This window comes from Condylura cristata, unplaced genomic scaffold (genome assembly GCF_000260355.1).
Source record: "Condylura cristata isolate star-nosed mole 26May11 unplaced genomic scaffold, ConCri1.0 scaffold00001, whole genome shotgun sequence".
Lineage (NCBI taxonomy): Eukaryota > Metazoa > Chordata > Mammalia > Eulipotyphla > Talpidae > Condylura > Condylura cristata.
Genome location: NW_004567102.1, coordinates 2,372,456 through 2,395,106, shown reverse-complemented (window position 1 = coordinate 2,395,106; position 22,651 = coordinate 2,372,456). Strand labels below are relative to the sequence as shown.

At 58.1% G+C, this 22,651-nt stretch overlaps 1 protein-coding gene across 2 annotated transcripts; it reads left to right on the top strand.

Moving 5' to 3' along the window:
• The first annotated feature begins 5,037 nt into the window (after nucleotides 1-5,037).
• On the top strand, nucleotides 5,038-22,613 carry SPDEF (SAM pointed domain containing ETS transcription factor). Of its 2 annotated transcripts, XM_004673401.2 has the most exons (6): nucleotides 5,038-5,438; nucleotides 15,617-16,078; nucleotides 18,093-18,290; nucleotides 19,670-19,717; nucleotides 19,802-19,948; nucleotides 22,009-22,613. In XM_004673401.2, the coding sequence occupies exons 2-6, from the start codon at nucleotides 15,646-15,648 to the stop codon at nucleotides 22,185-22,187; spliced, it is 1,005 nt and encodes a 334-aa protein (XP_004673458.1). In that variant the 5' UTR covers nucleotides 5,038-5,438; nucleotides 15,617-15,645; the 3' UTR covers nucleotides 22,188-22,613. The 2 variants fall into 2 exon arrangements, with proteins under 2 accessions (XP_004673458.1, XP_004673459.1); XM_004673402.2 differs by lacking the exon at nucleotides 19,670-19,717.
• Nucleotides 22,614-22,651: the final 38 nt, after the last annotated feature.

Here is a 22,651-nt window from a genome sequence, read left to right as displayed (position 1 = left end):
GGGGAGCTGTGGGTAGGCTCAGGGGAGCCCAGGCAGGGCCTCAGTGCTCTAGCTGGTGGGAAAAGCCTGGTGCCGGGAGGACCCAGCCGCCAGTCCCAGGCGACCCCCCTGCTCCTTGTCCACCACCCGCTGGAGCTCAGTCCAACAGACCCAGGTGATCCTCCCTCTCCTGCTTGCCAGTGTAGACCCCCAGCGGTTGAAGGGACTGCTGTTTCTCCTGTGTGAGTGAAGAGGTCACGGAACCCCTCCGACGCTGGATGAGATAGAATCAGATGGCCTGGCCCATGCCGCAGGTGAGCACACGGCGGGCTCTGGCCCAGATCCCAGCCTTGCTGTTCCCCGGCCTCTCTGCGCTCAGGGCCTTCCTCTGACCCAAGGCCTGCGCGCCTCTGGGGTTCATAGACCAGGCTTCCTGGCATCCTGCCCCACAGCCGCACCTGGATGAGTGCAGGCTCTTCCCACCTCAAGAGGGGAGCCCTCCCCACAGTTGGTGCCACTGTCTCAGCGCTGGAGCCTGGGGCGAGGCAGGGCCTTGTGTCACCACTGTGCAGGGACCGACAAGAACCAACTGCCAGCCCCCTCCCTCTGTGGCTGGCTGGGGTCCCAGCTTCTCCCTACCATCACTCCAGCATAGTTCCTAGGAAGGCAGGACCCAAATGGGAGCAAGGTTAGAAAGAAAGCTGGGAAGGCGGCCACCTGGCCCACCCACCAACAGCGGAGAGGCCCTTCCGAAGTGCTTCCAACACCCATCGCCGGCTGGCATTCCCTCTCACTCCCACCCGCAGGGTCTGCGGGTAAGCGCCAGTGTTTCCACCAGGAGGGCCTGGGGCTGGCTGTGAAGGCACCGCTGGGCGTTGGGGGTGTTGAGCCTGCGTGTGGGCCTCCTTCCACCCACACCCTTCATTCTCTGGTGGGCTGGTGATGAGGGGAGGGGTGAGGGAGGGATGCTCAGACCAGCTGCCCCAGAAAGCATGAGCTGCGCCCGCTGCTGCAGGACTTGTTAGCGTCCATCCTCAGTGTCACGTGTCCCGCCCTCCAGGGGTCAGGATCGCGAGAAGAAAGAAAACCTGGGAAACAAACAGTTAGAGCACAAAGAATTGGGACTTATGACATCCCAACTGGGGGCTGGAGGAGTTTGGGGAAACTTCCCTGCAAGGGGGTGCTCTCGAGATGGGGCTCAAAGGATGGGGGTTCTTTTCATCTCAAATAGAAAAACTCAACTCAAATCTATTTGAAAACAGAAAAAGGCGGTGGCTGGTTCTCCTAGGTGCTCATGTGAGGGTGTCAGGAGTGTCTCCAAGATACTCACTCTGCAGGGGGCCTCAAGCCTCAGAAGCCCAGGGTATGACTGAGGTTGGGTTACCCCAATAGGTTGGAGAAAAGTCCAGGACAGTCACAGTGAGTCAAGGGGTGTGGTCGCCAGATCAAGGTCTGGACACGGCAGGATGCACCCCCCAGACAGGCGGGGTCTGGATGAGGGGAGAATATAAGGGGGTCATCGCATGGAGTGGGAGTGAGCTAGAAGAGGAGCCTGGGCGAAGGCAGGGGCTGACTGGATGCAGTGACCCTGCTGGGGACGTGGCCCTGAGGGGACGGATGGTAACAAGGTCCTGTCGTGCTGGGGTGAGGAGGAAATGCCAGATTTGAGGGTTTTTTTTTTTTTTAAGATTTATTTATTCACACATACAAGAGCTAGGGTGTAGGCCAGAAGTGGAGTGGGGGGATTCACCAGAGACAGAGCGGAGAGCAGAACAGCCAGACTGACTGAAATGCACTGCTGAGGGGAGCAGCAGGCGGGTCAGGAGAGATCTGCCACGCCATGTGGATCTCCTCCGGGGCAGATGGGAATCGAACTCATGTGGAAGTGGCTTTAGCTTAGTGCTGTGCTTTAACCCGCTGCACCACCAGGGAGGGCCCATTGTTAATTTTTTTTTTAAAGATTTATTTATGTATGCATACAGACCTGGGGTACAGGCCAGAGGTGCAGGAGTGGTGAGAGGATTCATCAGGGACAGAGTGGGGAGCAGAACAGGCAGATCGTTGAAATACACTGTTGAGGGGAGCAGTGGGCAGGTCAGGAGCGGTCAGCTGCGTGCGTGGGTCACTCCCTGGCCGGGGACGGAGCTCATGCTGCAGTGGCTGTGACAGCTGGACAGTGCTGTCTTTAACCCCTGCGCCACCAGGCAGCCCCCCAGGTTTGAATTTGAATATTCTTCCCAAGGCATTTCAAACAGTGAGGCCTTAGTGTCTCCTGCTGGGCACTGCCATGCCCTCCTGGAAGCACTGCCACAGAGACGAGGGCGGCACATGCCACCCTGGGGCGTGCGGGTGGCGTCAGTGTGGCCTCGGGACGGGACTTTTGGGCTCACAGAGCACTTTCGCAGGACCTCTGTCCCCACAACAAAGTTGAGAGTTCTCTGGGTCCGGGGAGACGGATGTTGGTGACTGTGATACCGGCCCAAAGTCACGAAGCTGAAAGCTAACGGGACCAGGACGTGCACTTGCGTCTAGTCCTGAGCAGGTGCCATGGCACTGTCCTGGCTGGCTCCTTAGCCTAGGGTCCCCTGGTGGGCCCACTGGGCCCTCCTTCCCTGGAGCTCACCAGAGTTGCCTGGGGTGTGCCCCGAACTTGCCTTGAACCCCGCCATTGATGTCCACCCTCCATGGCCTCTTAGCATCTTAGCCCATGTGAACCCCAGATGAGCAGATGGGGGGAGCCCTCTCCGGCTGCTGGGTCCCTCCCAGGTTCAGAGGTCCCCTTCATTTCCCTACTCCACGCTTGAGCACATGTGGAATCACTGCTCACACTTAGCTGAGTGTGCGATCATTTGAGCCACCCACCCCCAGCGACACCCTGGTTCCCTGGGCCAGAATAAGGCTGTACCCAGCCTTCAAGGGTCAGACTTCCCAAAGTCAAGGTCTTCCATCATATGAACAGGCCTCTTCCCAATGCCACATAGCAGTGGGATGCCTCTGTGGATACCCTCCCTGTCTGTCTTCATCTGTCTGTCCATCTTCTGGTCTCAGGTACAGTCAGGCTTGGTCTTGAATCATAAAAACCCCACTTAACAAAAGCTAAAGTGCTTATTTTTCTCACAAAATTTCTGAGTTAGGCAGTCCAAAGCCAGTATGAAGGGTTTACGCTGTCCTCAGAGACCTAAGCTAGCCATCTTACCCTGTGAGCCAAAAGGGCAGCTAGCATTCCGGCTATCACAACTGCATTCCACATCACTACTAGGGGGGAGAGAGAAAGAAAAAGCGAGCAAATAGCACATGTCCACTTTACAATTTTATTAAGATTTATTTTATCTATACAAGAACTGGAGTACAGGCTAGAAGTGCAGGGGTGAGAGGATTCACCAGACAGAGTGGGGAGCAAAACAGACAGGCTGACTGAAACACACGGCTGAGGGGAGTAGGTCTGCCGTGCCTTGTGGGTCAGCTCCCTGGTTGGGGATTGAGCTCATGCTGCAGTGGCTGTGATAGCTTATAGTGCTGAGACTTTAACCCCTGCACCACCACGGAGGCACCATGCTCAGTTTATTTTTTAAGAAAGTTTCCTAGAAACTGACATGTGACTCAGTCACATAGTCACATCTAGCTCTAAGAGAGTCTGGGATAATTCTAGTTCCAGCTAAAACTCCCGCTTAGAGGCTTCTTTACTGAGGAAAAGGGGGAAATGGACATTGGGCCAACTATCTCTGACACCCCATCCTTTCAATAAGCACTTTTTGGGTTTACTTGTACTTACTCTCGTGAAAGCACTGCTGATGAATACCTTAGCATCTCAGGAGTGCTAAGCAGTGCCTGGCGAAGCTAAGCAGGCACCGTCACTGTGATTGTGTCAGAGTGCGATTACAGGCTTCAGTGAGGGTGGAGAAAGGGCGACCTGCCTGGCAGGGGATGTGGACACGGAAAGGCCTGCATGTGTCTGACAGCTGGAACTGTTGACTACAGCCATTTCGGGACCTCACCTCCTTTGATCTCCAAACCATCCCACCTCAACCTTCTCTGGGGAATGACCTGAAAATTCACCCCCACCAAGGCGTGGGTGCCAGTGACAACCGTGACTGGGACTGTCCGGTCACTTCAGCCGTGTGACAGAGAACTTGGGCATCGGCTAAGGTGAGGGCGCTAGTGAGGAAGGCGTTGGGAAACCTTCCGAAGGCCTAGAATGCTCGCTGTGGACAGTTCGATGATTCTTTCTGAATTGAGAAAATAACAGAATGTTGCCTACAGCACTCAACTGACAGAGGGGGTAGCAGGTACGGCACCCTTTCGAGGTAATGGAAAGAGGAGCCCCACCCTTGCCTTGGGGGGACATCCCTCCATCCAGCAGGCAAGGAGGAAATGGAGCCTGAGAAGCCTGGATGGTGGATGCAAGGTGCTTCCCTCGCTCTGCACAGGCCCCTTGTCTTTACCTGTCACTGGCTCTGGAAGGTGAATTGCTACTGACCCCCCCTGGGTAGGGGAGGCCAGCTGCAGATCCTTCCTGGGCACTGAAGTATAATGGCCCTGTGGGGCACAGAGTGCAGCTCCCACATGGCTAGGGTGGCCTCTGTTCCCTTTGCCCAGACTTCTCTGAAGCTCCCTCCATCTCTGGTCTGGAGACCCAGAACGCCCAAGAACCGCCTCCCCCAGGCAGCTCCCACTGACTTCCCTCACTGGGTGCCCACCCTAATTGTTGCCTTAGTTTTTGATTGTGGCATGAGTGGCTCAGAGTTTCCACTGCTGCTTGCTTATCTGTCTCTGTCCCTCTTAGCAGCCTGGGCCCAATCCCTCTTGATATAACTCCTGCACCCTACACACACTAGTGGCCCAGTAACGATGCATCAGTGGGGAATGCGTGAGTGAATAAATGAGTGAGGTGTGGGTGAGTGAGTGAGTTCCCTGGCTGCCAGGGGTAACTCCCCCAGGGACGAGGGGGAGGCCTGCAAGGGTTAACTGGGAGCCAGCCTGTGGTCTGAGGTAAGCAGGGAGCGTATTTGTTCAGGTAAATAAGGAAGGATTACTTATAATGGGAAATCAGGCCGGGCCAACTCTTCATCTCACGGCTGCCTGACTTCCTCCCAGCACATTCCTGCACTCACCTGCGTCCACATTGCACCTCAGACCTGGTCCCCTGAGCCTTGCGAGGCCCCCCTGTAAGCCCCTCAGCCTGGTTCTTGCCACAGGGCCAGCAAGTGGCCCTGGGCCAGGGGTCAGCGACTCCCTGCAGAGCACACAGCCCTGAGGCCACAGAGGGCCACCCCTTGAGAACGGTCAGGCCCCCTGGTGACTACGTGAGTGTTACCTTCCCCCCAGCACTGCTGGCCCCTGGTGCCACTGGCCTCCCGGATGCCTGACTGAGACCCAGCAGTGACCCAAGCTGCCCACGCCTCCCCCGGCCCCCAAAGTTGGCACTGCAGCACGAGTCCTTGGGAGCCAGCAGCTAACGGGTGAGTCTGGTGGGAGACAGGTGGCCTACCTCGCCGCCGAGGGGCTTTCCTTGCCGACTGTGAGCTGGGTGGTAGAGGGCAGGACTGCAGGTGTGCTTTGCAAGGTTAGAGCTGGCCTTGACCGAGCCCTGCGCCCTTCGCCCTCAGAACCCCTAACTCCTCTGCATGCTGCCTGGGCTGAGCCCCAAGGGCCTGGGGAGGCTCGGAGAGCCCCAGGTCTCTGACGGCCCCCATCTGGGCTCTATATTGAGCACTGTCTGTCCTGCCTGAGGGGAGGCAGCTCTGGTGCAGAGCTCAGCCCCTGAGACTTGGCCAGTTCTGCTTGGCTAGCAAAACACAAACAGCCTTTCTGCCGCTGCCAGCCACAGCGACTCTGCCAAGGGAAGGGTCTCCCCGGGTCCAGACCACAGTGGGCAGGGCTGGCTGGGCACTGGCGTGCTGTGCCTGGATTCAGATTGGAGCAGGGGCCACAGGTCCAGACCCGGGCAGGGCCCCGGTGGGCACAGGAAACAGGGGTCTGGAGAGCTGTGGAGCAAGCCGCCTGGGCACTTGGGTACCCACAAAGAGGAGGGTGTGTGGGTGCTGGCCGGGGTATGCGAGGAAAACCACAGCGGGAGCCCCAGGAAGGCACTCACTTCTGTCAGGCACTCCTGCTGTCGGGAGAGAGGGAAGAAGGTCCTGCCGGTGACAGAGTGGAAGCCAGGGTATGGATGAGCAGGGGTCCCCTGAGGCTGGAAACAGGGTGCGTGTGTGCGTGTGTGTGCACGCGTGTGTGTACCCACATGCACACAGTGGGCATGACCCAGTCCCCCCACCTCACCCTAACAGCTGGCTCACCCAGCAGCCCGCACCAGACCGCAGCCCTGAGTGCCCTGACCCCTTTAAACGGTCATGACCTTTTCCCGCCTTGGTCAGGGCTGGGACTTGGTCTCATTTCCTGCCCCCACCTCCCCAATAAACAATATCATAGCAACCCCCAATTAAAGTCCGTCTCCCCAGTACCAGCTGCTGGGCTGAGTAACAAAGCAAACAGGCACCGGGCTGCCTCGAGCCCGCGGAGGCTGGCAGGATGGGCAGCAGGCTCCCTACCTGACAGATAGGCCCAGGCATGGCCCAAGCCAGCTGGGCCGGTCCGGTTGCCCTGCCCACCCAGGCAGGAGCCAGAGCACGCGCAACCTGGAGTCTCATCACGCCAGACTTACAGAGATTTAGAAAGAGGGCACATCCCCAGAACTCCCAAGAGGTTGGGGTGTGGAGGAGATAGTTTCTCAAGGGGTAGGAGACCATCCTCCCCTTTGAGAACACCACAGTGAATGGACAAGCATGTCCCCTGACTGTGTGGGCCAACAGCTGGAAACAGTCCCCACAGGACCAGCTGACCTTTCCTCGCCAGCGGCTGGGCGTGCGACAGAGGCAGTGCCACGTGACAGAGGCAGTGTCACAAGGTCCCTCTCAGGGAGAGTGTCAGCTGAGCCTGAAGGAGCAGGGCATTCTGTGGGTGCTCAATGGATGCTCACTGAGGAAGCATCACTGATGCTGAAAATAAGTAGAAGGCTCTGGAAAGTCGACTTTTTACAACTCAAGTTGTAAAAGCTATAAAGCTATAAAGTCGATAGCCCTGGAACCATTAGAACACAATCATGTGCTAAATGTGTTGGTGCAGGTTGAACATAGCCAGGGGGTCAGTCAGGATGACTTGGAGACAAGACTCTGGGTGCAAGGCCAGAAGGACGGGTTAGGACTCACAGTGCGTGACCCTGGACAAGTGACTCACCCTACATGGGAGGCTCCTTGTCTGTGAAATGAGATGCTTTGACAGGTGGTCTCTGTTAAAGAAAGTTTCATGGAAGTCACAACCCGGATCAGGGTTTTGAAGCACGCTTAGGAGTTGGTGGGAGCAGGGTGGTCAGCTCGATTCGCCAGGTCTGTAGACATGTGTGCTCTCCCAGCCTGGTCTTCTGGCCTGAGGTCAGGAAGGTGGGTGACTCTGCTCCTCCTAGAGGCTAGGGATGGGTGGCTGAGGCCAGCAGCTGCCTGCACTGGGCTGGAGAGCAGAATGGCCTCAGGGAAAGACCTGGGCTCTTCACCACCATCCTGAATTCTCCCCAGGTCCCACTCAACCTGCTTCTTCCGGTGTTCCTCTCACCCCACGGCCCCCTCCGCCTTCTTCGCCAGCCCTATCCCCTCACCTACTCTCAGCACTGTTCATACGCGGCCCATCATCACTCATGGGGAATTTCACCTTCCTCCTTCAGCCCATTTAGCAGAGGGGACAACCAAGTCTTAGAGGAGGTGAGTCACTTGCCCCAGTCCCAGAGCTAGAGAGCAAGGAGTCAGAGCTCTCTCCTACCTGGGCCACCACCCCACTCCCACCCCCAGCCTGTTCTGGGCCCCACCCGGCACCCCCAGCCAAGCAAGCAGCCTGTCAGGTGGAACAACTCTTCCCAAAGCAAACTTTGCTCAAGCCGAGTTGCCCTGGGCCCTTCCTGACATTTAATGCCAGCTCCTTCTCTGACCTCTTTTGCATGTTCCCAGCCCAGTCGGTGCCCCCTGCCAGGTTCTCCTCTCCTACTTCTGGGCTGCTGGGTGGGGCCTCCAGATGAGGGGAGAGCGAGCCCCCCAACCCCACCTGGGACCACTCCTCCCTGGCCAAGGCCCTGAGTGTGACTGTGGTAGGTAGGGACAGATGGACCAGAGCCCACCCAGAACCCTAGAAAGGGGCCATGAGGTCTCTCTGGGCACCACCAGAATCAAGGTGCCCCTTCCTGCTCCCTCCAACTTTGAGACTGAGAGGAGGGATCTGAGGGTGACTACCCAGACTGGAGTTCCAGACCTGGGCCTGGTGACAAGGGTGGGGCCTAGGTCACTGTCTTGGGCAGCCAAAAAAATTGCCCTGAGGGCTGCTGGGATCTAGTCCTTGCCTCTGACTGAAACATCTGACCCGCGCCCAGGGATCCAGAAAAGGGGGGCTTGGGGTGGGGGTGGTTAATGTGTCTCTGGTGACAGCTGGGGATGTGTCTTAATAAACCTCTAATAACCCATCTGCACTCATTTAAGCTGTTTTTGAATCAGGCAATTTCTCTTGGCCTCTGAGGACAGTTCATTCTGGACTTCTAGCATTTCTAGAATGTTGGAGGGTCTTCATCTTGCCCCCCACCCCCACCCCCTTTCCAAGCCCTGAGGTATGCTCCCTGGCTCTTATGCAGCCAATATGCACATTCACCTCTTAGGGGATGTTAAGTCTTCTCACATCATTGTCTTTCCTGGTCATTCCAAACCCTCCAGGCACAATTGTCTTGAGTTCCCATTTCACCAGTGAGGAGACAAGGCCGAGATGACCACCAAGGAGCTGCAGGCAGAGGGGTGTGAAACTCCGTGTCCTCCCAGCTTCAAGGCAGGGGCAGCAGGAAGGGGCCAGGCAGGATCCCACACGGCCCCCCACCCCACGTCTCCCCCACGTCCCCTCCCCCCACCTCCCCACCCCCACCCATGAAGCCAGCGTGAGCAGGAGGAGGGCAGGGAAGAGAGGTGCCTGTGGGGCTCTGAGGAGACTGTGAGGGCCGCAGGGACGGTCGCCCTCAGCGACCCTCTGGCGGTCAAGGTGAAAACTGCAGTAGGCGGAGGCCGGCCGCGCGGAGTGGAGAGGCTGACGGGAGGGCGGGAGGGCGGATGGAGGCGAACCTCGCTTGTGCACAGCATGTTCTCAGCAGGATCTGAATGGAAACGCGATTTTCGGCTTATGGGAAACCCTGGCCATCAGGCTCGATGGGGTGGGAGATTGGGACTTTAGCCCCTCCCCCTCAGCAGCACCGACTCAACCAAGCCCCAACCAAGGTCCTCAGGGCTGGGATACTGGCTGACGGGAGGAATCAGGTCTGTGGGAGTGTGTGGGGAGCGCTGCTTGGTCAGAAGGGCGGGCCACGTCTTCCAGAAGCCTGGACCCTGACTCTGGAGGGGTCTCTCTAGTCAGAGGGGAGACACAGCCACACCCTTCACCCTGCCGCCTGAATGTATGCCTCCAGAAGAACGGGGAGCCCTGAGTGTCCACCTGTTTCTCCACCATCTGCCTTCCAAGTCCGGCTGAGGGGCAAGGTGGGGAGCATAGAATGCAGTGTCAGGGTTAGAAGAGTCCTGGGAGATGGCCCTCCCTCTCTTGGAGAATAGAGGGGACTGGGCCCCCGGCGGCGGGGCGGCCCGGCCCAGAGCCTCATAGGGCAGGACATGAATCCACCCCTCAGATCCTGAGACCCAGAGTTCTTTTCAGATTATATCCCTGTTTTGGGGTACTGGCTGACTGGAAGAAATGGGGTGGGAGGAGATGCTGGCAGTTCCTGTTTTGGAGCAAACTCAAGACATGGGGTAAGCTTGGGGCCAAGGTAGGTACCTGCCTCTCCCTCCAGGCTCCTGAGCCACGAAGAGGCCACCAACGTGACCTCTGTGGGCCTGGCATTTTCAGGGGCTGGGCCAGCAAGTGGCCTGAATAGAGATGAAAGGGGTGACCTTAGAGGCCTGAGGGTGTCTGGCCATCAGCACCCTCTAAGAGGGGTGGAGGTCAGCCTTGGCTGCCATCCCTGCTCAGTCACCGCGGATGTGCGTCCCATAGCAGCCACACCCCACACCTGGCATGTCCCAGGGGACAGCTGGAGGGCCAAGGAAGCAGGGAAGCAAGTCGGTGAGGGTATGTGTGCCGATGCCAGTGTTACGTGCAACAGGGAACAAATGGGAAATGTAGCTGGCACCAGTGCACCTGTCCGCCCGTGGGAACTATGGGAAAAGACCAGAGCAGATTTCCCTGATTCTGCCTTTGATCTTCTCATTTCTGCCCTCCTGCTACCTGGCAGCTTCCCCTTATCCCCAACTTTCCCCAACACCGGAGCCCACAGGTTGGCCCCCCAAGTTGGACTTATCAGAAAGCAAAACTCCTGTGAAAGTTCAGTTAATGGCCTGGACAGCTCAGGGGCCTGAGGAGGTGAGGGAAAGTCAGGGGACTAGAAGAAACCCACATCTCCTCTTCTCATGCCGAGCCCAGGCCAGTCACCCTCCCTTCTCTCTGTTCTTGGAGACTCCAGGGACAGTAGGTGCCAGAAATAGGCACACAGGAAGCTGGAGAGAGGTCCAGAGTTACCCAGAGATGGCCAGCTTGGGACTCAGTCCTGGGCAAAGGGTGGTCTGCCCAGTACAGACACCAACTTTCTGAGCAAAAAAGCGTGGGCTGTAAAGAGGAGGTCTTTGCACTTTGCTTGGGTCCAAGCGGTGGGAAGAGCAGTCTCCAAAGGTAAGAGGGCCGGGGTTTCAAGGGAGCCGGGAGTTAGGGCATGAGAGGAGTGACAGAACAAGAAGGGAATGCCTAGGGGTGAGGCTGCGGCTGGAGGTGGGGAGGGCTCAGAGAAGCCAGACATGCTGCTCTTCCTCGGTGGGTCACAGGCATTGGCCCAGGCCTGCCCGAGGCCCTGGCAGGTCCAGCTTCTCTCCAAGGTGCTGACCATCTGACAGCGGGGTTGGGGGGAGACCCATGTGTCCCTGCCCACTCAGCATGGTCCCTGGTCAGGACCTAACCACACCTCTGCTGGCCCCGGACATTAAAGGCAGCCCAGAGTTTGTGTGCAAGGACAGAGGAGCAGCAGCCAGGTCAGTGGGGTACATGCGAAGCCAGAGGGGCTGCACCTCGACTCCCTTAGGTAAAGTCAGATTGGCCGGGGACTGAGGGGCAGACCCCATCACCACCTGCCCACCCACTCTCCTTAGTGGTCTTCTCACTGGGTCTGCAGCCAGGATCGTGGGTTCAGGACTTACTGAGGCTGGGCCCAGGTTTGAAGGGGGGGCCTGGGCTATATTTACCTATGCACAGTCCCCCCAGACCTGGGAGCCGGAACGAAACAGGATGTGGAAAACAGACCCCAACCTCCTGATGGCTCAGGGCCTCGGTGAAGACCTCTGGGAACACCACTCCCTGAGGCTGTGGTTTCAGGAGCTGTCGAAGATCTTTTTGACTAGTGCCATGTGGGGTGGGACAGGAGAACAGGCAGTGTGGGCAGAGGCAGGAAACAGCTGCCTTAAATCTCACTCTTTGGGGGTCCCTCTGCCCTCTCTCCTTGATCTTCCTCCTGGGGGGGAAGGGAGGTGCTAGATGAAAGGGGCCCAGGGTGGCTAATCCCTCTGGCTGCCACCCTGCAGATCAGGGCCTTGGCCTCCACCAGCTGTTACCAAACTTTCTTTGTCTGGAATTGGAGCCAGAGCCTGTGGGGCAGGAGGGAGCCAGGACGCTGAGCTTTAATCCAGACACGTGGCTTAATCCAGAAAAGATCAGCTCGAGGTTTGAGAGCTGGAGGCATTGCTCAGGAGACCGGCAGCCCCTGGGGCCCAGCCAGAGGAGGCTGTAGGGAAGGTTGAGCCTGCCATCTGGGCCTGGCAGACACAGGTCTTGTCCCAGGACCCTAGGCCTGTGGAGGAGTGGCCTGAGGGTCAGCAGACCTCTAGTGGGCTCCTGGCTCTGCTGTGTGACTACGGGCCTGTCCGTGACACTCTCTGCACCTCATTTTCCCCAATGCATTTGTGTCTCCGTGGGCCGATACCCCCTTGTGAATGCAATCAAGGCTGAATTGCATGAGATGCAGAGAGCTTCGGAGCCAGAGGCAGCTGTGAGGGAGGGCTTCCTGGGAATGGAGAGTTTAAGCTGAACTGGATGAGAAGGAAAGGGCATCGAGGCAAAGGGACAAAGAACACAAGAGAACTTAGCCACATTGCACCCACAGCCAGGGGCCAGGGGGTAAATGCCATTCTCATTAGAGCCTGGATCTGGTTCAGAGACTGCCTCTACCAGTGAGTGAAGCCTTCCCCTCAGAGTTTGACTGTTCCAGTCTATAAAACAATCATATAACATGGGGTCCCTTTCACTCTGATTATGTGTGCCCACTCTGGTGGGTACAGGGGTGGGCGCCTGCCATTTAGATTCAGCACGGCAGGCAATGGGCAGGCATGGAATGTTCTTGAGCACAGAGATGCCTGATGAAAGGAAGTTGGAGGGGGACGAGTGGGCGGCGTGAGCAGGTGGGAATAGACTGGAGGGTCACGTTGTCCAGTTAGGGAGTAGGATCCTGGGACACTGGTGACACCGAGGCGTGAGCCTATGCGTGGTCAGCTGGTGACTGTGGGCCAGCGCTGAGCCTCGCCGTCCACATCTTTAAAAAGGGCTCTCGCACCGACATCATCCTGGCTGTGGGAGGTGAAGAGGGTAAAGAGCAGGAATGCTCGGAGAGGAGTTGGTCTCTCTTCCTGCTGGAGTCCTGCCCCAGAGCCTGGAGAAGATGCCAGAATTGCAGCCTGAGCACACCAGTCCCTGGCCCCCTGGCCTGGGACCCCAAGACCTGGGCCGCTGGTGTCACATTACTCTCGCACACCTGGACATTTCCTCTCCTGCCAGTCAATCATTAACTGTTTTTCTCCAGGGAAGTGTTGGATCTGGGGCCAAGCCTTGGTAGAGACCAAGTTCCTTGGCATTTAGAGGCAGGTGACAGGGAGCTGGAATGTGGGGTGTGGAAGAGAAGGAGGGAATTCTCTGCGGTGAAGGAGCCCTGGGCCAGGCGTCCAAAGACCTGGATCTGTGTCGCTTAACCCTCGACACCTTAACACCCCTGCCCGCAAAATAGGAATTGGAATCAGGCCCACGATGCTTTTCCCAGGAAGGGGGTGGACACAAGGGGCTAGAAGCCCGGTGGCTCACCTGATAGACGGGGCAGGGGCGCGTCCTCACATCCTCACTGGCAAGCAATGCCACCTGCCCTGCCCGTTGTTCCTCCCGACCCCCTCGCACGACCATGCCCCACAGCAGCTGCCCTCGTCCTACCTGTGGCCCAGGCCAAGCAAACAGGAGGGCCACAGGGGAAGCAAGTTCTCCTGCTTCTTGGAAAAGCTTCTGTCTCCCTGGCATATGGCCCAGGGAGTTGGCAGAGACTGTCCTAACGTGGCAGGCGTGAACGTTCTGGGGACGTGGATGGGGCGGGAGGCAGGCAGCGGTGGTGAAGGGGGTTGGGGGCTGAGAGGGGCTCTCTAAAGGTGGGGCCACCTAGGAGGCAGGGTGTGGGCACTGGCCGGGGTGGGGACCAGGGACAGAGCGGGCTGTTGGCGCTGCCTGGGTAAATAATGTAGGCCCATAGCACACACGTGTGTTTGCACAGAGGGACTTGACATGATTCCAGGCCTGCCCTCTGTCCCCCGCAAAACCCGCCCCCCCTCCGTCTCTGCCCACCCCACCCCAGCCTGACCTTTCCTTCTTTGTCACTTAAAGGAACCCTTGAAAGGGAGAGCGAATCAAAGGGAACACCCTTCTCTCGTGCTGGCATGCTCTCCACCACAGGAAACGGCAGGCTGCCATGTAAAGTTGAGGAGGTTGGGCACTGCACAAGACAGGAAGGAGGGAGCGGAGACACCCCTAACTTCCACTCACCAGCCTAGGCCACCAGAGAGAAAAGGTGGTTATCTGAGAGAACGGCCACGTGGAGTGGGCTAACTGCCGCCCTCGAGAAGCCAGAGGTGACTTCTAGACCTTTCCCTGGCCCACTGCAGGTGCAGTGGCCACTGCACAAGAGGCCAGGCAGGCCAGCCCCACAGGTGACTAGAGGTGGTTTCAGGTGGCCACCCAGTGTGGCACAGAACTGCCACTGAGATCCACCATCCTTTGATTAAATTCTTCCCCTTGTCCTGGCCAGATGCCTTTTAAAAGCAGCGATTCTCAAGCGTGAACATCATGCTTGGGTGCATTAGCGTCACCCAAAGTGCCTGTTGGGGGGCCCTCCTGGGCCTCTCCTGGAGGGCCTGCCTGGGTAGTTCTGAGCTGAACCTAGGAATTCGCATTTCTCACAGATGCCCAGGAGGTGCCGATACGCTGGCCTGGGCACCACACGTGGAGAAGCCCCTGCTGTGAAATACACCTGCTCCTTCCTCTTCGCCCGTCCCCTGTGCTGTTGGGAACGTCTTTCACCCACTCTGTCCTAACTCATTCTTGAGTCTCTGGGTCCACAATCACACACACCCCCATGTGGTCTGTACAAGTCTCAAGGCTCTGCCTCACCCAAACCTGAACTCCAACTTGGGGTTCAGAGTAGAAGACCCAAGCAAAGCAGAGCCTGGGTGACCAATGGCAGGGAGGTGTCTAGTTCCTGGCGTTGGGGGCCTCTTAGTGCTCCTTGGGGGGCTAGGCAGCAGGGAGAAGTGTTGGTGAGCTCTCTTGTTCCCCCAAGCTAAGGCCTCACCCCCACCCCACCCCCACGAGAAGCACCACACAACTCTGAGAGAACAACCTGAGGGCTTTACAGTGGTACCACCTTGGTCAGCTGCATGTCCTTCTGGGGCATGAGGAGAGTGGGGAGGTGTCTGGGAGCTGGGAGGGCCCTGGGGCAGCACCTTTTGAGGGAAAACAAAGTGGGGGGCACCAGGACCCCAGCTCCGTGTGGCAGGCGTGGCCAGCACAACTGTAAGTTGTTGCTCAGTGGCTGCCTCAGTAGCTTTACACGAGGAATTCAGTCACACCCCTCCCCACCTGGCCCTGTGGCGGGGAGGAGGCCCTTCTCCCCAGCTTGTTGGGGTTCGAGGCTGTCACACCCACCTGCTTCTCGCTCCCTTCACCTATTGGTGAAGATGACGGTGGCCTTCTCTCCTCCCCACCCGCTTCGTGGGCAGAATGAAAGGAGACAAGCTTTGCTATGGCAGGAAACTAGGCTAGCACCACCACCACCACCGGCCAGCGCCCTTCGAGTGTGGGTCAGCCCAGGGACAGGGGCCTCGACACTGCAGGTGTCTCGCCCTGCCTCAATGGGTTCATCAGTCAAATGGGGCTAATCACACTTTCCATCGTGAAGACTGAATGAAGTCAAGCACCGCAGAGGCTGTTTGAAGCACGCCGTCCTGGTCAAGACTCTCTGCTCCCAGCTGCCCATGCGGTTCCTTGGAGAGAGGGAGCCGTCTGTTGGCAGTCCCACCCCCTCTCCCACCACTGTCTTTCCCAGCCAGAAGGCCCGTCTGCCGGGCCCTGTCCTAGCTACCCAGTGACCCAGAAGCCCCAACTCTATCCCAGGCCCAGCCACTGCCCACGGGGCCCCTCATCCCTGTAACCAGCTTAGCGGCCCCCAGGGGGACGGGGAAGCTGCCAGAACCTGACTCTCCTCCCTTTTTCACTTCTGCAGACACAGCCGTCACCCCGAGCAGCAGCGGCATGGGCAGCGCCAGCCCGGGCCTGAGCAGCGTGCCCCCCAGCCGCCTCTTGCTGCCCCCCGACACCTTGTTGCGGACAGGCCTGGAAAAGGTGGTGGGGGGCTCGGTGGGACCCGAGAGACAGGACTGGAGCCCCAGCCCCCCCGCCACGCCCGAGCAGGGCCTCTCTGCCTTCTACCTCTCCTACTTTGACATGCTGTATCCTGAGGACAGCGGCTGGGCAGCCAAGGGCCCGGCCAGCGCTCGGGAGGAGCCGCCCGAGGAGCCCGAGCAGTGCCCGGTCATCGACAGCCAAGCCCCAGGGGGCAGCCTGGACTTGGCACCAGGGGGGCTGGCCCTGGAGGAACACTCGCTGGAGCAGGTGCAGTCCATGGTGGTGGGTGAGGTGCTCAAGGACATCGAGACCGCCTGCAAGCTGCTCAACATCACTGCAGGTGAGTCCCTGCACCCACTGCGGGAGGTGCAGGCAGGACAGGGGTGGGGGTGCGGTGGGGGTCCCAGGGGCCAGCTGGGCTCTGCCTGCGGCTCTTCAGCCACTCCGGCCCTGCCCCAGGTAGCCCCAGGATGCCTGGGTAGCCTCTGGTGCGTCTGGTTAACCCCTAGCAGACGGCAGAGGTGAGCCTGGGCTGGGAGGTGCCAGCCTCCTCTGCACCCAAAGGCCGCAGCCCAGTGCCCCCACTGGGGAGGGGCTGGATGGAGCAAATCTGAGCGTGGCACCACCCGGCCCACCCTCAGACGCGTGACCACTCTCCTCCTTCACTTTGCTCCAGCCACACCTGCCTCCCTGCTGTTGCCTGAACAATCGCACCTTCACATCTGATGGTTGTTCCACCTTAGCGCCCTGTTCCCCACATCTGTCCTCACCCCTCCCCTCCTCTAAGTCCTGACTCAGATCGCACCTTCTTGATCACTGACCGGGGAATGGAATCCTCTGGCCATCGCCCCACCTCTTCTTTGCCCGACCCGTTTTGTTTCTCTTGCAGCACTTGACGCTGTCAGTGAGCTGATGTTTGATCTTGTTCACTGTCCGTCTCTCCTGGAATGTGTACAGTCCGAGGAAGGGGGTTCCCATCTGTTTTGCTGACTGCTACACCCCCAGTTTTTAGGATCACATAATAGATGCTCAAAAAAGTAGAACTTAATATGCCTGGGCCCTGTCCTAGCCCTGGGGAATTGAGTGGAGACCACAGCCCAGTAGACGCTCCATTCGTGAGGCTGGAATGACATGGAGGGAAACAGGTTGCGAGTAGGTAGATGAGTGTGTCGCTGGCCGGCCGAGGGGAGGAGGGCTCTGATACAGAGGGGCCCTTGGGCGCCGGGCACACACGTCTGCTAGGGCGGGGAGAATGGAGCTATGAAGCTAATGCAGTGGGCCAAGAGGCTCTGGGTCCCCAGCCCCGTCTCAGCATTCTCCAGCTGTAGGCAAGCCTGACCCATGTCCCTGGTCTGTGGACCTTGGGGCTCAAACATGCTGCTCTCTGTGCTGCTAGCACAAGGGGGGTCTTCACCCAGCCCTCAGGCCCAGCGCCCTCAGGTCATCTGGGCCTGGTTCCTGCTGCCCAGCAGTCCTGGCTTATATCCCCTTTGAGACAGCTCCAGGCCCATGCCCTGTCCCGCCCAACGCACACACCACGAACTTCCCACAGTGCCACCACTCCCACACCAGGCTGGGGAGGGGCCTGTCCTCCGAACAATGGGGACAGAAACAAATGGCTTTGACCCCGGGGAGGAAAATGGATTTATTGAGGGCAGCCCAGCCTGCAGGTCACCCAGTCGGGGCACCAGCTCAGGCCACAGTGTTCATTGGCAGGTCCCATTGTGACCATGCCCACAGACTTGACCCCCACCTGTGTGCCCTGTCCCAGCTCCCCATGGGCACACCTGGCCTCTGACGCTGCCCTGTGCCCGACCATTCACTCATTTAAGCCCCTGGGGAACTGGGCCGCCAGCTCAGAGGTGCCCTGCCCTAGCCCAGCCCTTTGTTAGGTGTTGGACGAGGGGAAAGGCCTCCATACCTCAGTTTCCTCATCTGTCAAATGTGGTAGTGGGGTTGTAGGATTGACTCCTGGTTGGGTTTTTTTTTTTTTTTTTTTCAGTTTCTTGATGGCTCAGGGGAGGGAGGGTGAAGAAAGACGCACTCAGGGAGAGAAACTCAGCTGTCTCTAGTTTAATGTCACCGTCACCTCCAAAGCGGGGGCTTCCCAAAAGATCCTTTGGAGGGGTTGATAGGGTCTGCAGAAGGGCTAAAAGTTGGAATGAGGTAGGGGACACAGAGGCCTTGTGGCTATTGTTCCCTGACTCAGGGCCCAGACTTTTCTCTCCCCCACTCCCCTTCTCCTTGACCCTGGAGCCCTCAGTCCTAGGCCACAAGTTCCCAAGAGCACCCCACCAGGGCACAGCAGGTCCTGTCCAGGGCAGTGCCAGAGCTGATGAGTGTCTTTTGCCCAGACCCTGTGGACTGGAGCCCTGGCAACGTGCAGAAGTGGCTTCTGTGGACAGAGCACCAGTACCGGCTGCCCCCGGTGGGCAAGGCCTTCCAGGAGCTGGGGGGCAAGGAGCTGTGTGCCATGTCGGAGGAGCAGTTTCGCCAGCGCTCGCCCCTGGGTGGGGACGTGCTGCACGCCCACCTGGACATCTGGAAATCAGGTGGGACCTGGGGGGGGGGGGGGGATCGGCCCTTCTGGACTCCAAGTCAGGGACACTAAGGTGGGCGGGTGGGGCGAGGCGGGAGGCCAGCGGGAGGTTACGGTCTGCAGGCTCCCTGTCTGGGCTCTGTTCTGAGTCCCAGCCCCAGGGGCAGCTGCCCGCTTGGGTCCTGGGTGAACCCAGCATCCGTGACCCCCTCCCCACCCCGGTCAAGCTCTGTTTCCAGAACTTAAGACAGAGCATCTGGGAAGCTGGAGCTTGAACTGTGATGCTCGGAGATATCAGTGCTATGGGGACTGTGAAGTCCTCTGAAATTTCTTGGTTTAGTGCTGTTTTTCATTAAGGAAGTAACGAGCTGATACCATCAATGAAAAGATCATAGTGAAAAAGACAATACCATGAAAAGTTAGTCTCAACCCACTCCCAACCCCCAGTCATCCAGTCCCCTTTCTCTAGAGGCTGTCACCCGTTTCTAGGGTACCTTGCTGGGGTCCCCTTGCTAGGGTACCATATCTGTGCCTATACAAGCAAATGTGTTTGTCATTTTACCTTCTTTCGACATCACCAGTGTGGGTACCCCACTGTTTGGCACTAACAGTATATCGGGGGCCTCGTTCCCCCTCGCTATCTATGTAGATGCCACCTCCTTAATGTTTAAATCATCTCAACCTCCTTGAGCACCTACTGTGCCCTGCAAAGAGCCGTTGCTTTGGAGGACCCCATGCTAGCCCAGGGAGTAAGATCCCCACCCTGAGGAGTCTCAGGACCCAGGAATGGCCCAGTCCATAACCAGTGTCCTGCCCAGCCCTGTGGCTAGCAAGGGCAGTGGCTAGTGCCAGGCTGAGAACCACATGGTGACATGTGCAGAAGCTGGCTGCCTCTGCCACCTCCTCACTGTCCCTGAATCTGCAGGTGGAAAGACAGGGAGGGGCCAGGTGGGAGGTAGGAGGGTGGACGGGCTTGCGAACCTGGACCTGGAGGGCAGACAGCATGTGACTGTGATGGGCACTGAGTAAGGCGCTGTGCAGGCTTCCTGCCCTGGGACCCCGCTCGCTCGCCCTGGGAGAGAATGTCCTGGCTCACGTCATAGGGGAGGAGGGGGAGACCGGGCAAGACTCCGGCTTCCAGTCTCCTCACCTAGCAGCAGGGAGCTGTGTGCAGGACCTCTGAGGCCCTCCCAGTTCTGAAATGCTCAAATTCCTTCCAGGAAAAGGCTCCTTTAAAAACAAAACTGTCTTCTCTGACTGGAGGGAAAGAGGGGACCACCAGGGAAACCCCCAGCCACAGAGGGGCTTTTCCATCCCCACAGTCCCACCCAAACTCCCTCCTCCGCCCTGAGTGTCTCCTGGGTCCCCAAACCTCTTCTCCTTGCCCCACAGCGGCCTGGATGAAAGAGAGGACTTCCCCCGGGGAGATTCACTATTGTGGTGAGTTGGGGCAGGGCAGGGAGGGGTCCGGGGCTGCCGGAGGGAGGGGCGCCCCACTCACTGCCACTCTCCCTGACTGCCCAGCCTCCACCAGCGAGGAGAGCTGGACCGACAGCGAGGTGGACTCGTCCTGCTCTGGGCAGCCCATCCACCTGTGGCAGTTCCTCAAGGAGCTGCTGCTCAAGCCCCACAGCTACGGCCGCTTCATCCGGTGGCTCAACAAGGAGAAGGGTGAGCGGGGCGCTCTGTGAGGGGCACGTGGGCTGGGGAGCGGGACCGCCTGGCCTTCGCTGGGTGACCAGTCTGGCAAGGAGGGCGGGGCTGCGCAGGGCGGTGGAGACGCCCCTCCACCCGGCTTCATGTCTGAAAGCCAGACGAGCCTCTATGGGGAGCAGCCCCAGGGCCAGGTACCAGGAGGGTCCGCGTCTGACCCCAGCCAGGAGCTGCCTGGCGCTATCCTGAGACGCAGGGACCAAAGCTGCGGAGAAGCGGACGCGGACTTGTTCCCCAGCATCATAGCTGCACAGGGGAGACGGACGGTGTCCAACGGGAAATACAGGGTCCACGTGAGCCACCGTCACGTGTCCATTAAAGACATTTCGGTGGAGGATGGGCAGGTATGTGGGGGGCCAGGTCGGCCTGCCGCGTAGCCTAGGTGTGTGCTGGGCTCGCCGGCCGGGTCTCCCCGGTCACACTCATTCTGGCATGGACGACGACTAAACCTCCTAGTGATGCTTTTCGCAGGACATCCAGGGCCTTAAACCCCGTGTGACTGACATCTTAGATTCTCAAGTAGCCCCGTTAAAAACATTTTCTAAGCAGGTGGATTTAATTTTAATAATACTTTTATGTAACCCAGTGTCATAATTTATTATATTAGAAATTCATTTATGAAATATTCTCTAAATTACACGTATATTATTAAAATCACATCCTAAAATTAGGTAAAATTGAATATTAAAATAGTGATATAGACATTATTAATAAAATACTTAATAGTAAGTCATCCTTTCACATCTCAGTTCAGACTTGCCACATTTCAAGAGCTCAAAGCCATGCAGGCTAGTTGCTGCTTCATTGGGACTAGATGCTGTGAAAAAACCCTAGAGCCAAGTCCTGGACTCTAGACTCCTTCTGATCATTAGTGCCTGTGGGTGCCCAGACCTCAGTCTTCTTACTGCAAAATGGACTAGATCCAATCATCTACCAAACCTTCATTGAGTATCTCCTGGTTGCTCAGCTCACATTTACAAAGAATTAGTGTCCTGAAGGTGTGGCAGAGGATTCAGTTGCACCCTGTCCTCTAGAGACCTGTAGCCTTGTAGGAGAAATAGTGAAATGAACTGGTGCAGAGCATATTAGGGCCATTGAGGCAACTGTGCCTGCAGCCAGGGGGACTTCATGGAGGAGGTGACTCTGGGTTTGAGCATAGAGAACCAGAAGGGGTTGGAGGGGTGTAAAGGAAAAGCTACCTCTGCAAGGTACGGTAACGGTGTTTATCTATTTGAGACATAGAGTAAGCCAGTCCTCTGGGCAGATAGATGTCCTATGTAGAGTCCTAGGGAAGGGAGGTCGGAGAGAGCGGGGTGGTCTGGGAAGCCTTCCTGGAAGGGGATGCTATCCTGTCCTCCACAGCGGGGTTAGAATGAGAAATAGAGATATTAACAGTGCAATGACTCATTCCAAGGGGCACTTCCGTCTGGCTCTGCTCTGAGTGCCTTTTCGGTGGTTTCTTACAGATAGCGTAAATGGAGATTACATAGATAGACTGTAAAAACAAGAGATGAAAAAGCTAGGATTCAGACCGGGGTTGCCTGGCTCCAGATCTACTGTTTCCACCACCTGCCGGGAAGGGCTATGTTGGCTGAGGTGTCTGAAAATGGCAAAGAGGTGTTTCAGGCTTGGGGATGCAAGGGCGAAGGTGGGGAGGGGGTGGGGGAGGGAGTGGCCTTGCCAAATGAACCGTGGGCACAGCCCAGGGCCCCACAGGGTTTCTGTGTAGGACGCACAAACCCCAGGGTAGGAACACAGGTTAGCAAGGCCAGGACCTCGGGGCGCCTAACACACTGACGCACACAGATCACCCTCCCTCCAGAGTGTTACCTTCTGCTCACTGGCCCCGTGGCACCTGCTGTGTACACGTTCTTTAACCATGACCTGGCGGTGGGCGTTACGCCCCTATGGCCTCACCCCAGCTGGCACTAGGTCACTCCTTGGCTCCCGGAGGGACTGACCTTTACTCTACATCTCTCTCCCTCCTGCCACCCTCTCCCGGCCCTCCACTCTCCCAGGCATTTTCAAAATTGAGGACTCCGCCCAGGTGGCCCGACTGTGGGGCATCCGCAAGAACCGTCCAGCCATGAACTACGACAAGCTGAGCCGCTCCATCCGCCAGTATTACAAGAAGGGCATCATCCGGAAGCCGGACATCTCCCAGCGCCTCGTCTACCAGTTTGTGCACCCCATCTGAGCTGCCGGCCGCCGGGTCCAAGGCCTGGAACTCACTCTCATCAGGCCTCCCACGTGCCTGCTCTTGCCTCCATCAGACTCTGGGTTGGGGGACAGAGCATCCTCTGGAATCGGAGTCCAAGGTCAGGGAGAGGACCGCTCCCCACTCCCAGGGGCACAAACGAACTCGCCGGGGTCCAAGGAGGGCCTGACGGCTCATCTGCCAGGTTCTGGAGGTTGGAGGGAGCCAGGGCTGTACTCTGTGTTCACTGCTCCCCAGAGAAGGCCCTCCCTTCACCCAGCTCTGACTCCAGAGCAGAGCCGACAGAATGGCAGTGACTTGGCTCAAGGCCACTCTCAGTCCAGTCCTCGCTGTCACCCACTCTGTAGCATAGCTCACATGGTGCTGCACCATGAGTTGGGGACCCAAGAATGGGTAATAAAGATCCTAGAGACCTGACATGCCTGTAGTCTGCAGTGAGTGAG

Excerpts from the sequence above, each read along its gene's own strand:
- SPDEF (XM_004673401.2), top strand. The coding sequence starts at position 15,646 with ATGGGCAGCGCCAGCCCGGGCCTGAGCAGCGTGCCCCCCAGCCGCCTC. Across the intron at positions 16,079-18,092 it reads GCTGCTCAACATCACTGCAG|ACCCTGTGGACTGGAGCCCT; the intron begins GTGAGTCCCTGC and ends TCTTTTGCCCAG. Across the intron at positions 18,291-19,669 it reads CCTGGACATCTGGAAATCAG|CGGCCTGGATGAAAGAGAGG; the intron begins GTGGGACCTGGG and ends CTTGCCCCACAG.